General features: G+C 36.8%; 1 protein-coding gene across 6 annotated transcripts in view; it reads left to right on the forward strand.

The window, feature by feature from the left end:
- Positions 1–8,385, forward strand: part of RhoGAPp190 (Rho GTPase-activating protein 190) — a 179,826-nt gene extending 171,441 nt beyond the window's left edge. For all 6 annotated transcript variants that reach the window (XM_071584008.1, XM_071584011.1, XM_071584014.1 and 3 more), the window contains 2 exons: positions 230–335; positions 7,000–8,385. In XM_071584008.1, coding sequence (XP_071440109.1) covers positions 230–335; positions 7,000–7,198 — 305 coding nt within the window. In that variant the 3' untranslated portion in view covers positions 7,199–8,385. The remainder of the gene's footprint in view (positions 1–229; positions 336–6,999) is intronic.
- The last annotated feature ends 8,030 nt before the right edge of the window (positions 8,386–16,415 follow it).

The raw sequence follows: 16,415 nt of genomic DNA on the forward strand, positions 1-16,415 counted from the left end.
ATGACAACTGACTGTTCCCATAATAATGAATTGAATTGATGAAATCTTCTGCTGTAAATTCTTGTTGAAACATTTTAGTTGTCATTGGTGGCACGTGCATGATAATTTGTATTTTAGTTTTAATTTTTTTCTTTAATTCATTTGCTACTATTTGTGACTTTTCAATGTATGCTAAAAGGTTTTTTCAAAATGTGAAACTAATTTTGATGCTTTTGTGTCCATTGTACAGTGAAAACAGATAGAAGTTGCCGACTCCTTGCCTTGCGTGGGCTGTTGAAGAAGTTGCCTCGGGTTCACTTTGAAGTGTTAAAATTCATTTTTCAGCATTTTGTGAAGTGAGTATGCTATGAAATATTGCTCTTAATATTGAATGTATATTTTTTCTTACTTTCACCTCTAGCTCTGTTATTTATTGAGGTAAAATTTTTCACGTAATTATTTTGAATTGGTGATTAAATACTTCTCCTGAATGTAACTTTGAGGCTGATGCCAAGTGTTAAGTAATAATAATGTCATCACATTGAAAGAGTGAGTAGATAAGGAAAAACTTAGATATCCCAAAAGAGTGACTAATTGTGAACATGAGCTGTTTAGTTTGATGGCATTACACATGCTATTTTTTTCTATGCTTATAAGGGATACATAATTGAAATGTACTGTATTAGTCATTAACAAAATAGCCAAAGATTGCCGTGAGAAATATGTGGTGGGAAATTATAACTGTTCATTAAAAATGTCATGAACTGCATGATAAAATGTTTAGTGATATTGGTGCATGATTTATATGTCATACAATTGCTCAAGTACACCTTTTCCATTCTTTGTTTTAAATGAAAAACTTGTGGAAGAAAATTAGTGATTTTGTCAAAAGTCAAAGTCACTGTCATTATGATAATTGAGAAATTTGTAAAATTTCAATTGTTTTACCCCCAGTGGATGGGTAGTATAAATAGCTCAGCCAATGAAGGAGTGCCACCCATTGGAGGACTTTCACATATTTTTCGACTTCAGATTGAGAAATTACTTTCTGACTTATCATATGCCATTATGATCCCTTAACTTGTTCAGGAATTCCTTCTCTTTTCTCTGCCCAATGAGATTCTACTGCTTGTTTCGCCATAGTCACTCATGCTGGGAAATGCTGGTCACCGATTGTCCACAAGTGACCTTGAGAGCTAGATTAGACATTGGGTAACAAAATTAGCACTCGGTATATGCACGGTACATGAATTCATTATATTTGTCGTGTAGTTTTACCTGTGTTTATATATATCTTCAAAGTGCTCTGTGTGGTTTTTTAAACCCCCATATGTATTTTTTTCTGATACAGATCCTATTCAAGTTGATGATTGTCCCAATTCAGAAAGTAGTGTTTACCTTACGTTTGTACAGTATGCAGTAACATTATCTGCCCTGTGTACATCCCATATCTTTATGCGACTGCATTCTCAGTTTATCGGTCCTTCATAATATGTGTGCCGATTGGTGTGCCACCTGAGTAGTTGTATGTGTGCGTATGATTTCTTTTGCACTGGAAGTATTTTCTTGTTGATGGTTTCAGCATTAACTAGGTAGATTTTTTCGAGTTTATCTACCATAAAGATATTGGAGAAAAGAGAATAAAATCTTATGGTAATGCTTATGGTAAAGTTAAAGAATATGGTAAACCCTTGCTAAACCAGACTATTTAGGGGTTTGGGGGCTACCCTGTTTTGGTGAAATGCGAACTATCCAGGAATATAGCAACCGTGGAACATTTTCTCTCAGTGTTCTTGTTTGCCCATGATTGTCTACGACTCCTGATTACTTTATGATGAACCAGAATCCCCACGGTGGAGGAAGAGACATAATTTAAATTGAAAGTAAACTTACTTTAATAAAATACTAAATTGATTTTCCCCAGAAATGCATCTAATAATTCGTAAAGAACTTCAAACATAGCAATAGTAATGCATAGTCAATGATATTATCCAATTTATATTGTTAATTTCTGTGCATTAATTTGTAACTACTTGCATCGGGTCAAAATGACCCTTTGCTTTTTTTCTTCGTGCCATATTAATATTTGTTCCAGTTAGATGCATTGTGAATGAATTTTGTTGTATTTGACCCAACATGAGTGTGAGCGGTCCTCTAAAATGTGTTTAGCCCAGCACGACGGGTAGCGTTTCTGTTTGCAGTGTATTCTGAAATAATGGCTCTTGCCACCACAATCTCTCTCTCGGTGTAGTTTTGGATGACAACCTGGCCACTTGCAACCCTGGGTTATTCAGTTTGTCCATGCGCAAAGCATTCCTTCAGTTATCGGCATTCTAGGTGAGTTTACCTCATGAGTTTATTTATTGTCTCTACATATACTTTCTAAATCTCATAGATAACATTTGTGACATTTCAATTGCTGTTTTTGCAAATAATTGTTACTCTAGTATTTTTATTTTTTCTAGGCAAGATCTTTTCGGCTGCCACCTGATTGGAAGCAAATCGATGAATTTGATTGTTAGCATAATAGTTCATATCCCTGGTGAGTTTTTCCATTCTTGAGTTATTTTTTCTCTTTAACTATATGCATAAAATATTTTGTTTGCGTGTATGTTTATGTATGTTCACTTTTATTTATAAATTTTAGATTTTATCACTATGTTGTGTAAATAATTCGATACATAATTATTTTCTCTCTCTGTTCAAGATGTCTCCTCGTTTTCGTATTCATAATGAGATCATGGCGAAACTTCAGAGGCAGGAGGATAAGGGTATCTTCTCTGATGATTATTCCTGAGATGAAGAGGTCATGTTGAGTAAAGTGGTCATGATTTTTAGTCAAATCTTGCCTTATACTCAGGAGATGAGTCAATGGAACCTGATGAAAGAAATGAATATTTCTGAGTGAGGGCAAGGAAATTAAGATAAGAAAGTGTGTGTTTTGTAACTGAGGTTGTGCAAAACAGTATCATCTTATTTCTTATCTTCCTGGGATCTAACCAGTGGTCCAAAAAACTTCAATACCAGAAGAGGCATTTTCATTTCTTTTTGATGGTCATATTTTTGTTTGGTTAGCTTTCGTTCTCTGTGTTCATTTATCATTTGAGAGATGAGCTTGAGAACAATCGTGGCGTTAACAGTGCAAAAAAGTGGAAATTAATTAGCAATAATTGGTCTTCTTCTATTGAGCAGAGTTTAAAGGATGGCTCGGTGGAATCAAGATCATTGCTCCTAATTGAATTTGAAGTATACGCTAGAAGTCTACCTGAGGGCCTATACAATGTCAAATAAACCTAATGACATGTACAGCACCTGTGTCCTCCTGTATAAGGCACTTGTGTCAACATGACCGCCACTAATCGCTGCAGTAGTATTCCACTAGCCATATCATTGATAGCAGAATCCAAAATGACTATTACGGAAATTTTAAAAAAGAAGAAAATTGAGAAACCAGTTGAATTTCTTCCATCAAATTTCTCCCATCTTTGCCAAAGAATTGCCTGTAGCATCTTATGTTCATGCAAGATCAAGAGCGGAAATATTCATCTCCACAATGCATTCTGGAAAATGGGAATAATAAGGATACCAGTCTCTGGTGAAAGACGGACAATATCACTTTTAATAAATCTTCAAAAAATGCAACTGATTCCTCCAATCAGATTACGGTAAATTTAATATGTTGTCGACAGAACTCTGAGATGGCCATTGGCTCTGTTCTGCCATTAAATGAATGTGATTGCAATGAAAATTCATGTTATAATGAATGTGACTGCAATGGAAACCCATGTTATTTTCTAAAGTGTAACAATCAAGAAAGAATAAAATGTGAAGAAAATCTATGAATTTCAAGAATATTGAAGCAGAAAATACCATTATCTTTTATTGAGAATGGAGTACAAAAGGCGAAAGAAGTGTGAAAGGACAGGAAACACGGAGGTGGCTAAAATAAGGGAAAGATGCCACCTCCGCCCCAGGACAAGTGATAACAATCATTGTATTTTTATAATAGCTGTAATGAAACTATTTGCAAAAATTATTTGAATTTCTTGTAATTTAATTTTTTGTAATTTTGTTTTTATAATTTTTCCATATCAATGGTGACCAGTGATAATCTTTCAATAAAAATTCATTTAAAAAATGCAGATTGAAACTTTCCTTTCAATAGAACTCTTTTCTGGAATTTTTACACAACCACCATGATAAAATGCAACATATGAATTCTGATTTTTGAATCAGTTTTCAGTGAATGGTGTAGTTGTGTGTGAATGCCTCAAAAAGTTAGTAATTGATTCTGAGCATTGGAAGCACAGCAGTCCACAACATGGATTAAATATGTTGTCCGTTGATATGGCTAATGCATAGCATGGTTTTTAACTATTCCAAAAAAGAGGTGATGGAATTTACGGTGAAGTGAGTACAATTCATGCGGCTCAAAAATCATCTTTATTGATTATGAGAAGTTTCAATCAAATTTATCTTGGCGTACAGGAACCTCCATGCCCTAAAATTATAACCTCTCCGGTTGCTCCGGTTTTTATGATCAATAAGTCCAAATTTTGTGTGCATTACTTTTTGTAGAATTATATTCAACAAGAATTATTATAAAATACAATAAAACTATGAGGTCTCACATGTCCCAAATTGAGTCAAATTGACCTGATGTGAGTAGTTAGGTTACTTTTTGATATGCATTTGATGGATAATATAGTTGTTATTTGAAAAACCTTGAGTGTTTTATAAAATGGAGCTAGTGTCTCTTGTAATATTCAAGTTAAACATTCAGTCTGTCTCAAAAATAGGTGGAATAAGTCCGGGAAAAACATTTATTGTGGATGAAAGGACAAATAACTAAAATTCTTCAAAATGGCTTCCTTGTTCTATATTCTTTTAATATATTTTAAATGATAATTAATAATTATTATTGAATCATAGTTGTAAATTAATGTTGCAGTTGACTGAAATGTAAAATTTTGCAATTAGTTTTTACCTTAGCTGACGAGTAAAGCTGAGATATTCAATTTTCAATTCAATATATTGAATTAATTTTGCCTGCCCCTTTCTTAACTTGGCTACTGGTTGAATGCAAATTTGATTTATCTGAGGAAATAAGAACTTTTAGGCTCATATGCAATTGATTCTATTGATTTTGTCATTGAGAGAGGATTAGTTGGATCAGGTATTAGCTGAATCGGCTTCAATAGCTAGCCTCTAGTTAAGATGAAAGTACATTACATGAGTGTGCAATAGAAAAAAGAGATTTAAAATTCACTAATGGTCAACTGACTTGGTTCAGCAGGACAGTGAGCCACTTTACTTGCTTTTTTCTTTTTGAGATTAGTTGCTCAAAGTCTGCCTTTTATAACTTAGTTTTCTGATTCACATCTTTATATTTTCTTTTCTAAATGGCCTACTGAGTTCATTCATGATATAAAAGGAAGCTTTGCCAAAATGGCAATTTGTTTTGTAGCGGCATTTGGTATCACTATAGAAAGTAAATGACATTTTCGGGATCAAGAAGGTTGAAATTCATAGCCCCTGGCCAATGTTCTAACATTATGTTTGTGGTAACAAGCTATTGCTGTCCCAAAGATTTGAGGTTAAAATTTTTTAATACATGTAATTACAATATGATCAAGGAATGCCTGCAATAAAAATTTTGCAAAATCATAAAAGTACGTAGTAAACCATTATTAATGGTGTTCTGGCTGATATCCTTTTAATTTTGATGTGAAATGTCCATGGTGACAGCTAAACTATTCTGATAGTCATAGGAATTATTGAATAAGTGTTCACAACATTGCTATTGGTGTGATGTTGATTGTCACTGTATTCACTTGCCCATACATGTTTGAAATGGAAGACTATTTATCATGCAGGAAGGTCATTTCAAATGCAAATTCATTAGCAAAATTTTTAGTCTCATTTAATTTGCATTGATATAGTAATTTACGAATCCATGATTTGAGTATAACCATATTGGATAGTGGCAGTGGGTGGTGGGTGTTGTGGTGGGTGTTGTGGAATGAGAGCTCTCAAAGAAATAAAAATGGAGGGCTTTTGTCAGCCCATCACCAGCTTGACAGGTTAATGAGTGCATGAGATATTATATTCTCTTGACTTTTTTCCACTCTGGAATATTTAAGAAACAAGCATCATAGCTGGTGGGCCGCTGTGGAAATCATTCTCAGATTCTCCAGTGTGGGAATATTTGTCTGTGGCTAAAGTAACAGCACAGTAGAGGTTGTAGCCAAGTCCCGTTCATTGGGTGACAACGTGGACACTTGGGAGTTCCAGTCCAAGGATGGCTCATTCCCTGGCACTCCCTTAACTATTGAATCCGATTCCAGGCTTGTTTTTCCATTTGTGTGACACCTTTCAATGATAGAGGTGTTTTTTGGAAATAATTTTGAGAAAAAAATAATACCACTGTTGTAGCAAAAAGCGTTTTTGGGTGGGCAGTTTTGCTTCCTTCTGGGAGCCATTGTTGGTTTCTTTTTTCTAAGTACATGAGCAAAAAGCTCATGATTGAAGGGGTTGGGTGGGTGGCACTTGTAGAGGTGTGGGTGCTGGTTCAGCCATGGTTAACATTGGCCCTATTCTCTCCCCCCCTCTCCCATACTGCCAATTTGGCAAAGATGGTTTCAGAGTGCATGGCAGTTTGATTTAAATGTGGCAAAATTGATGGAAATGGTTGGCTTGGCCCAGGTTGTTATTGCCCCGGCTAGGTCCAGATTTGGAATGCAGTGGTTCTCTTGCTTCTTCCATCTATCCTCAGCCACTGGTAGAAGTGGTGGGCAGCTCATATTTGCATGGAAAACCTAGCCCTTAATAATGAACCAGTCTCTCCTTCCTTGAACCACATTCCTAGTTCACTTTTCCTCTTGGTGAGGAAGACCAAAGCAACCAACTGACGAAAGCAATTGTTCACACGAGCACTCGAATTACTTTGTAATGATGTTACTATAATGCTACGACAATCATATATGTGAGCTTGACATGTAATTTTGTTTGTTCCATTAGAATATCAGAAAACTGCAAACTGAACAGCATGGATTCCAAAAACCTTGCAATATGCTGGTGGCCAACTTTACTGCCAATTGAATTTAGTGATATGGGAAGATTTGAGCAAATGCGGCCACATTTAGAAGATGTAGTTCAAACAATGATTGACCAGTATCCATTCTTGTTCTGTGGGAAAGAGGCATTTGTAATGGTTTGAAGGCTTAGCCAGTTGTTGTGAAGTGACATTGTAACTATCAAGGTAATATATTCCATTTTGATATGAACTCTTGCATGTATTGGTCATTTTTCAAAAGGAAATTCAATGTTCTATTTATTTGTTATTCAATTATATGATAGAATGAATAACAGTCCATGTACCTTGAAACATATTGTGGCTTTCCATTTCATGGACGTTATGTAAACTATGCTGATAATCTCATTTCAATGTTTTTTTTTATTATTTCTGTGTAGCATTTATAATATAACCAAGTGTTGTGTTTTGTCTCTTGTCAAATAGCTACAATGGAATTTAAGTGCTCAGCCAATGTGTGGATTGTCTCCATGTCCACCATAAAAGCACAGTGCCATGTTCTATTATGAGTTCCATTCAGCCTGTCAAAAAGCATTCTGGTCTGTGATTGTGAAGAAATAGACTTTCATGCATTAGAAGTGTACATTATGCTTGCACTGCTTTCACTGATTTAGCAGTGGAAGTGGATATGTTGGCATATGCTGTTCCGTGATAGTCACTTTTTCCTATTTTTTACAATTCATTTTATGGCATTTTATGCAAAATTAATGTCATTCTCAATTTCAACTAAATTGATGTATTAGGAAAAAAAATGTGTATGTCATACAAAGAAATTATGTTGTGCAAGTAAAAGTGTCATTATTAAGAGTATGCTTGTGAAGACTTTGTGATAAACATAATTCTAAGTCAAGAGCTAATGGGTTCATTAGAGAATAAAACGTGTGTTGATACAAAGTGGGGACAAATTACTGAAACTCACCAAAATAAACTTATTTTATGCAGTATTGTTTACCCTCAGCCAATCTTATTTAATTGCTGAAATTTATTTTGGAGCACCCAGAACAATCTGTGATTTGTCGCAATTTTCCAGAGCATTGTTCTTCAATCTTGGAAGTTTATATGTAAGCTTTTTACAAGAACCTGGTGTGGTGGCGCATTGCCTGATACTCTAAAGTTTGATGAAGTTGCTAGCTTCACTTGTAAGACATGTAATGAATATATTAGTAATACAGTGGACATCTGTTTTGAAGTGTGTCTCAAAGTCATTTTTTTGCAAAAACCTTTTTTCTGATTGCAAAGGCATATGAAAAACCTTTGGTATTGTACATAGCCTATGGCAAAAATGTTTCCTTCAGCAATAAAATGCCCTTAGCACAGACCTCATTTGCAACTGGTCTGCTTCATTCGAATGTGCTACTCATTGAATGGTATACTCCACTCTCCCACTTGTGCCCTAATGATCAGCAGAAGCCGCATATTAATCGGAGGTTGACAAGTGTCGGAGAATTGAAACTGACAAACCGAACACTTGAACTGGAACTTCTCATGGGACTTCTTTTCAAGTAAGTTTTTGGTCAGCTATCCACTCGAGTGGGGTATGGCAAGTTATATCTGCATGCTATTAATTTAACGTGATTTTAATTTGTTGTTAAAAATCTATCTACCCTTTAATTGAAATCTCATGCATATATGAATAACGGATCGTAGCACTTTTCCACTTGATAAAATTTTTATTTTACGACCGGGTTTTGATGTATTACATCATCATCAGGTCGGATGATGATATAATAGATCGAAACTCAGTCATAAAACAAAAATTTGATCAAGTGGAAAAGTGCTACGATCAGCTATTCATTATGTTCGACTTCCACCATATCGCACCTGAAGCTACTCAATTTGCTCATGCATATAATTTTGTTTCCCCAGTAAATCATGTATATAATTTTGCTGCCCGAGTTAATAATGATGATGATAATAATAAGTTTATAATTCCAGCGAACGCTGTACAACATTGAGAATGCATTGCAGGTGTAAGGGACACATTGATGGGGTATAGATCACATTATTTCCAAATGGAAATACCGTCATGACATGAATCTAATATGCACTTAAGTTTTGCATTGATATGCATTTACACTATAATAAATTTCATAAATCAGATGTGCATGTAGTTTCTTCTTGAGTTGTGGAAATCTTGTCTAATTTTTACCAATGGTTTGGCAGATTATTAAACAATTTAGTGCACATTGTTGTTGGTCCTTTAGCTACTATGGCCAGGCTTAAAAATTTCACATGTATATCTATACATCTTCTGGTATTGTGGCAGTGATAACTATTATTCGTTTACCTCATTTTCCGGGGCATTGTTCCTCAATCTCGGAGGAAGATTTAGAGATTTAGTAAAATAGCCATGGGTGTTTATGATCTGTTTGTATTGTCATGGGGGAACCATGAATGAAATCCTAAATTTTATGAAACCAGACTTGGGAAAATGGAAGTAAAGCCGTTCTTGTTTTTCATAACATTGTCAGTCATTCCACGATCAGCTACGGGCATGATAACATTGATTTCATATGAGTCTAACTATTTTTTCCTGAACTAATGGTAATCCCACTGTACGCGCAGAAATAAATATTAGGTGTCATTTAAGAGTTGACCATGACTCTATTGCATATACTTAAAATCTGTGTGAAGGGGTAGTTGTTAATAAAATTTAAAAATATATTTAAGGGATGTACATGGAAAATATGACAGAATGGAATAGATTAATAATGGATCATCAATATAAAGATAGTAGACCAACAAAATATATTAGCATATTGTTAAGTAGATATTCATTCTCTGCATATAATACACATGAAATAAGACGTCACAAAAATGATAATTTAGTGATACATTTTCAAAATGAAAGCATAGTAGATCAAACGAATATTAAAATAGTCATTTCAAACATGTTCCTTCCCTGAGAATGAGAGAGAAGATAAGACTTGCAACAAAATGCAAACTTACATGATACATGTTCAATGTTTGTGCTCTGGATTAACTTAAATATATAAAATTATGTGCTATTCTTCAACCAAATTAGAATGCTTGCCTTTTGGAAAAAATTTCACCTTTCATTAAAATAACTCATTTGACTTTATAGTTTAAAAAATTTTTCTCGATACCTAAAAATGTATGATCATTTTTCATCTATGGGTTGTTTCTCATGCAAAAATGAGGCGTTTCACTCATTTTGGTGGGATTTCAAAGGTGGTTAGTGTTCTGTTTCGGTGGGAAGGCAAAGGGGGTGGTTAGTGCACTGGCTTCCCACCCAGGGGGCCCGGGTTCAAATCCTGGAGGCAGTAGATCTTTTTTAGTGGTACTAGCTTTGTGGAGAGTACTTAGAGTGAGTACACCTTTCATTGGTTGGGACATTAAACTGCAGACCATGTGGCGCCTTTTTTTAAGAGTAGGCTAATGTTGATGCTGGGTTTCTCTCCACCCTTCCTCCTTTCCCATCCATCCCTAATGGTGCAAATGACCTTGGCTGTAGGTCACCTCCCATTAAACCACTTCTGCTAATTTTGGTTGGTCACTCATTGGCATTGAAGCCTCTGATAGCTGACAACACTATCATGTATGGTGCGTATCTTGTAGAATTTCTTTGATTTCCCTACCTGGCATTGGCAAATCAATTGATGCTGAATGCACTGCTATTTCTGCTAGACATCTTTTAAATGGTCATTCAGACGAGCTTATGCATAAGGCCTGTGGCAAACATTTCAATTTCAGACCAACATATGTATTCAAGGTCTACTGTAAATTTTTGCAATTTCAGCTTAAGTCGATGTATCTGATGAGACGCTATACAAGTTTAAGGCTTTGAAGATAAAAGAAAGACATAAGTAAGAGAGCCATGAGTGGTTTATGTACTGCCATGGGGGAACCATAATTGAGATCCTTGAATTTTGTGAAACCAGACTGGAAAATTACTATTATTGCACATTGGGGATGGTTTTACTCACTTTTTCTTAGAGCCCGAGAAGTGAATGCTTGATTGCAGGTTGCTCCTTCTTCAAGAGTTACTCCCTTTTGTGATGCATTGCATTGCAGAACTGTGTTCTTCATTCTATTAACATTAACCAATGCGTTTGTGCATTTTCTATTCCAGTTTTAAGTTGGTGATATGCCTCAAGCCGGGCTGGCAAAGGCGTCCTAAGAGTTCCTTAAGTGCTACTGTTAATGCTGACATGTCAGGGATGTGCTAACATTGTGCATAAATAAACAAGCCTAATATGCTCATAGTCTTTTACTTATTATTTGGAGATTCCATGTCAATCAAGACCCCCTCTCATTCAGCATCTTCCTCCTCCCACCCAGATATTTGACCTCCCTTACTTAATATTTGAATTCAAGCTCATAAAAATTGTTTCCCCAAATGCATTACCTCTTGCAATCAAATCTACGAGGGCTGCTATTTATTTTTTGAGCCATGACAACGCTAAGTGCATAAGGCGGCATTTGAAAGTTTGACCCTTTGAACACTTTCATGCGATGATTTTTTACGACTTGGATTATCAAGACAGGAGTGCATCGATCAACTTTCTTCCACTTTTGGCGATGAAGCCCCATCTTTTGCCACTGTGAAACCCTGGTACAACGAATTCCATGATAAGAATAAGGAATAAACAGTTAATCTCAGAATGTAAATATTTTGATTTTTGAGATGGCTTCTGCAAGCATTTGTATATTGTTGCAAAACTACATAATGATTGTTTCATTATTCTGAGTTAACTTTACAATTCATTTAGTACTCTTTTATTAAATTTTTCCATTTCTTTCTTTTAATTTAGTAATCATCATCCGTTTCCGAGTGAATTAATCGTTTTAAAGATTACCGACAAGACGATGATGCAAAGCCGGTACGACCCTCAACCACCTGTGTTGACGACAAAACATCGTGTGCGGTCCCTTGTCCTTAGCGATCGTCGAAAAATTGTCCGAATGTAAGCTGATGAGCTGAATTGAGGAAAATCAGCAATGCACACTATTTTAACCAAACATGAAGGATGGATTATACACCATGACAATGCAGCTGCACATTTAGCCTTGACTTAGCCAGTTTCTGGAAAAAAATTCAATCACGATCCTTGATAATCCTCCTTATTCGCCAGATCTTGCCCCACGCGGCTATTTCCTATTCCCAAAATGCAAAAGTGGTGGGTACATCACTGGGAAGATGTGGATACAATAAAGCAAGAAACAACGAGAAATCTAAAAAGCCTAACTGCCGAGGACTTCCAAGGGTGCTTTAAACAGTGGAAAAGAAGTTGGAATAGCCACGTATGGAGAGTACTTTGAAGGGGACAAAATTGATGTAGACTAAATTTAACAAATTACAGTTTTTATTTCCCCAGTTCGCGTATTTATTGGACTGACCACGTATACCAATATATGATCTAATAAGCACACAAAGGAGGCGTAGACTAAAATACGATGTTCTTCGTAATGAAATGAAGCACCAAACAAAGAAATATGCTTTTTCTTTTGCATTTAAGTATCTGTATCCAATAGCTTGATGAAATAAAGTTATTACAGGAATTAAAATACATAAATGTGGAAGGCGCCAAATTTCTCTTACCTATGGAAAACTCCTTCTTTTCCCACCTCGCCTTAATAAAGCCTTGGTTTTTTTTCAACGAGTAGAAGTGTACCTTCGAATAAATGGCCAATGCTATTGTGACCAACATGAATGAAACACTGCCGCCATGGCGATTATTCCTCTTGTTCTAATTGTCTCTCTTCCAGCGCTTGGAATTATGGGGTTTTAATATGGCGTATTTAGGATACACTTGTGTATCCAGTTATCACACTTTAATCCAGGGGCCGAAATAGGCGCCTAAATTTGCGCTCTCTCGCTGCGTGACGAGTTTGGATACCCTTCAAGAGGGCGTCCACCCTAAATCGAGTGATTTAGGCGCCCAAATGACGAGTCTGGACGTGGCTTGAATGTTATAGTAGAAATTTTGATGGGAAGGTTATTCAGGTTTTTATTTACTTATATGTTTTAGAAGCATAGGGAATTTTTGGGTTTTGTTTCCATAGAGAAATATTGGTATTTAACAATTTCAGGTAGGTTTTGTTTGGCTACAGACCGAGCAACAATACTTAGCCTCTCCTAACAAAGAAACCTCATCACTAACACTAAAATAAATCCTTCGTCAGCTCCAAATACTTTCCTCTCTTCCTCCATCCATAACATCTAAAATATCCATCAAATTCCTACCCCTTCTTTATTTGCTCAATGTTTTCCCCTCCCAAATCACTGCCTTCAACCTTTCATTTCCAATCAAAATGCTTTGCTCTATATTCCCTGCCTCCTTCGGATTTCTAAGAATAGTTCCCTCCTCTCCCACGAAGGCTGGCAATACCTCATTTATTTTTCTTTCTGTGCGATTCACCTTTTCTGTTCTCCACACCCACAATTCAAAAGCATCCAATATTAAGTCTATACAAGTGTTGCTACTTATATTGTAAGCCTTGACAGCAATAAGTACTTAAGGCGCCACCTGACGTTTCAATCTGAAAGCTTGACCCTTTTAAGGCTTTCTTCAGAACACTTTGTCATTTGATGCGTTCATTCAGAATCTTGGATCAATGCGTATGGGCCCGAAACAAAACAGCAATCCCATCGTCTTGGTCTTCCAAGACGAACCAAATCCGACAAAAGTGATTCGTGCACGAAGCACATCGAAGCAAATGATCGCCTCTTTCTTCGTAATAACTGGACACGTGGCAACCGTACAGTTAGAGCAACGTAGAACCATGAATTTGGAATGTTACGCGAGTGTTTTTTTGCCAGAAGTTACTGGTGAAATACGGAAAAAGAAGCGGCAACGAAGGAACCTTCTTCATCATAATAATGCAAGCTCGCACAGATCGGCTGAAACAATTACCTATTTGACTGTCCAAAACGTCGAATTGAAGAGTCATCCTCCGTACAGCCCTGATTTAACACTTCAAATGACTTCTTTTTATTCCCATTTATAAAGAAAAAATTGCGTGGCCAATGTTTTTCGTCGTCTGAAGAAGCCGTTGATGCATTCAAAAACCATGCTTTGGAGATATCAGGTCAATTCATTATTAGGCTGAAAATGTAAATAGCAACCATTCAATTCAATACAATTCAATTCAAGCCTCGTATCCTCTAGCTTTAGTGACCAAATTTACACGGAGTAAAAACCACGCTCCACATAAAATTGTGAATAAGTTGTCATCAGTTCCCCCTCTAATCAAAGCTACTTTGCCTTAACCAATTATTTTTCTTATGTCCTTACTACTCTGACCATTTCGTAAAAAATATTTCCATAATAGGTAAGTTGATATGATTAAATATGATAAGTTGTAGCCTACCTATGAAGTGGAAAAGGGCTACGATCAGTGATTCATAACCTCCTATGCTTAAGTTTAGTAGTCTTCCTTCTCAAAAAACTTATAACCTTTGTCATATTTGATTTATTTTACGCATCTGCGTATATACTTACGAGATTTGTTCAAAAGGTTTCTGAATTTTTTATTACAAAAAATACTTCACTTACAAATTCTTGGTCAAGGTCCCCTTCAAATTAGTCTCCTCCCTAACGAATACACTTATTCCAATGTTGTTTCCACTTTTTGATCAAGTCCTAGAGTGCATACTATATTCCGGAACGCTCATAAGCGCTTTCGTCGAATGTTTCTTTATCTCTGGACAGGTGGCGACTTGTTTTCCTTTGAGCGGGGTTCTTAGTTTGGGGAACAGGTAAAAGTAATACGGGGCCAGGTTGGTGAGTGGAATGGGTGGGGAAGCACAGCGGCTAAGAACCAACGAGTTCTGAGAGACGGATGACCTAGCGCGTTGTCATGGTAAAAAAAACCATTCACCGAAACCATTTCAAAGTTCGGGCCGTTTTCGCCTGATTCTCTCTCCGAGGTGTTTCATAACCCCAGGTACTACTCCGTATTGACTGTCTGGTCTTAAGGTAGTTAGGTATTCGTGTTGCATAACCCCCTTTGAATTGAAAATACAGTCTACATCACCTTGACATACGATACGAGCTAACTTGCCGAGCTTTTATGGAGCGGGGGATGTTTCACCAATCCATTGTGAAGATTGAACTTTTGTTTGAATGTCATATCCATCAACCCATGACTCATCACCTGTTATAATCCTGGACAAAAAGGTTTCATCCTCTTCAGCTCGATCAAACAGTCCCTGACAAACTTGAACTCGATAAACTGTTTCTGGTCTGCTGTTATCAGTCGAGGCACGAATTTGGCGGCGACTCGATGCATCCTTAACTTTTCAGTCAGGATTTCATAGCACGAGCCAATTGAAATACTACACTCTTCTTTAATTTCCATGTCGGTCAAAGGTCGATTTGCACGAACGAGATCGTTCCTTTCCTCGATGTGGGGGTCGCAAGTCGATGTTGATGGTCTTCCGGAGCGCTCGTCGTCTTCCACTGATTACCGCCCCTTTTTGAACCGGCTAAACAATTCGCACCACGCGGTATGTTTCATAGCATAAGCCTTTGTACTCGACTCAAAAGTTCCCGTGAAGAATTTTCGGAGTTTTAACGCAGAATTTCACGGAAGAACGCTGCTCCTTCAGAGCTCATTTCCGCGGATCCGATTTTTCGCCGCACTCCAGAAGCACCCCTTCACATAAACGGCCGTAGCTAATCAACAAAACGAGCTTTCAACAAAGTGGTAGAATGCAGTTATTCGGGAAGTTTCCGCGGACACAACGTCTTCAAGCGGATTAAAAAATAAGAAACTGGAGATACGCTTTTGAAAAAGTTCTGGAACCTTTTTGAACAGACCTCGTATGTGGAGACGCGAGGTAGAAAGAGGATATAGAGAGGAAGGTCTGGAAGGTGTAGGAGCAATAGAAAGGAAAGGAAGTGCATAGAGAAATGGATAATTATGGAAGAGAATCGAAAATGGAGGTTCATGAGAGGAAGTGAGGTATGAAGAGAGATCCGACGGATAGGACGTCACTCTCCACAAAACACCTCACCTAGGGATCGGGATACCACTGAAAAATATTCGACGACTCCGGGATTCAAATCCGGGCCCTCTGGGTGGGAAGCCAGCACGTTAACCACCGCACCATCTCGATGCCCGACAGAGGAGGAAAGAAAGGAGTAGAAGTAGGATGTTGGACGGAATGAACAGAGGTAGGACGCATGTGGAATTGAAGATACTCATATTCTAGTGATGGATGCCAGGTTAATTTTGCTAGGATATGCAATTAAATGTTCCAGACTAATTCTTCTAAAAGGCCTGTGGCCCTCATCTTTTTATTTTAACAATTTTTGACAAATATGGTGGATTTTCTTGATCTTATCTAATTCTTTTAGCAACCCTTTCTCCCCAG

Source organism: Hetaerina americana, unplaced genomic scaffold, assembly GCF_022747635.1.
Source record: "Hetaerina americana unplaced genomic scaffold, ioHetAmer1.1.p SCAF_16, whole genome shotgun sequence".
Lineage (NCBI taxonomy): Eukaryota > Metazoa > Arthropoda > Insecta > Odonata > Calopterygidae > Hetaerina > Hetaerina americana.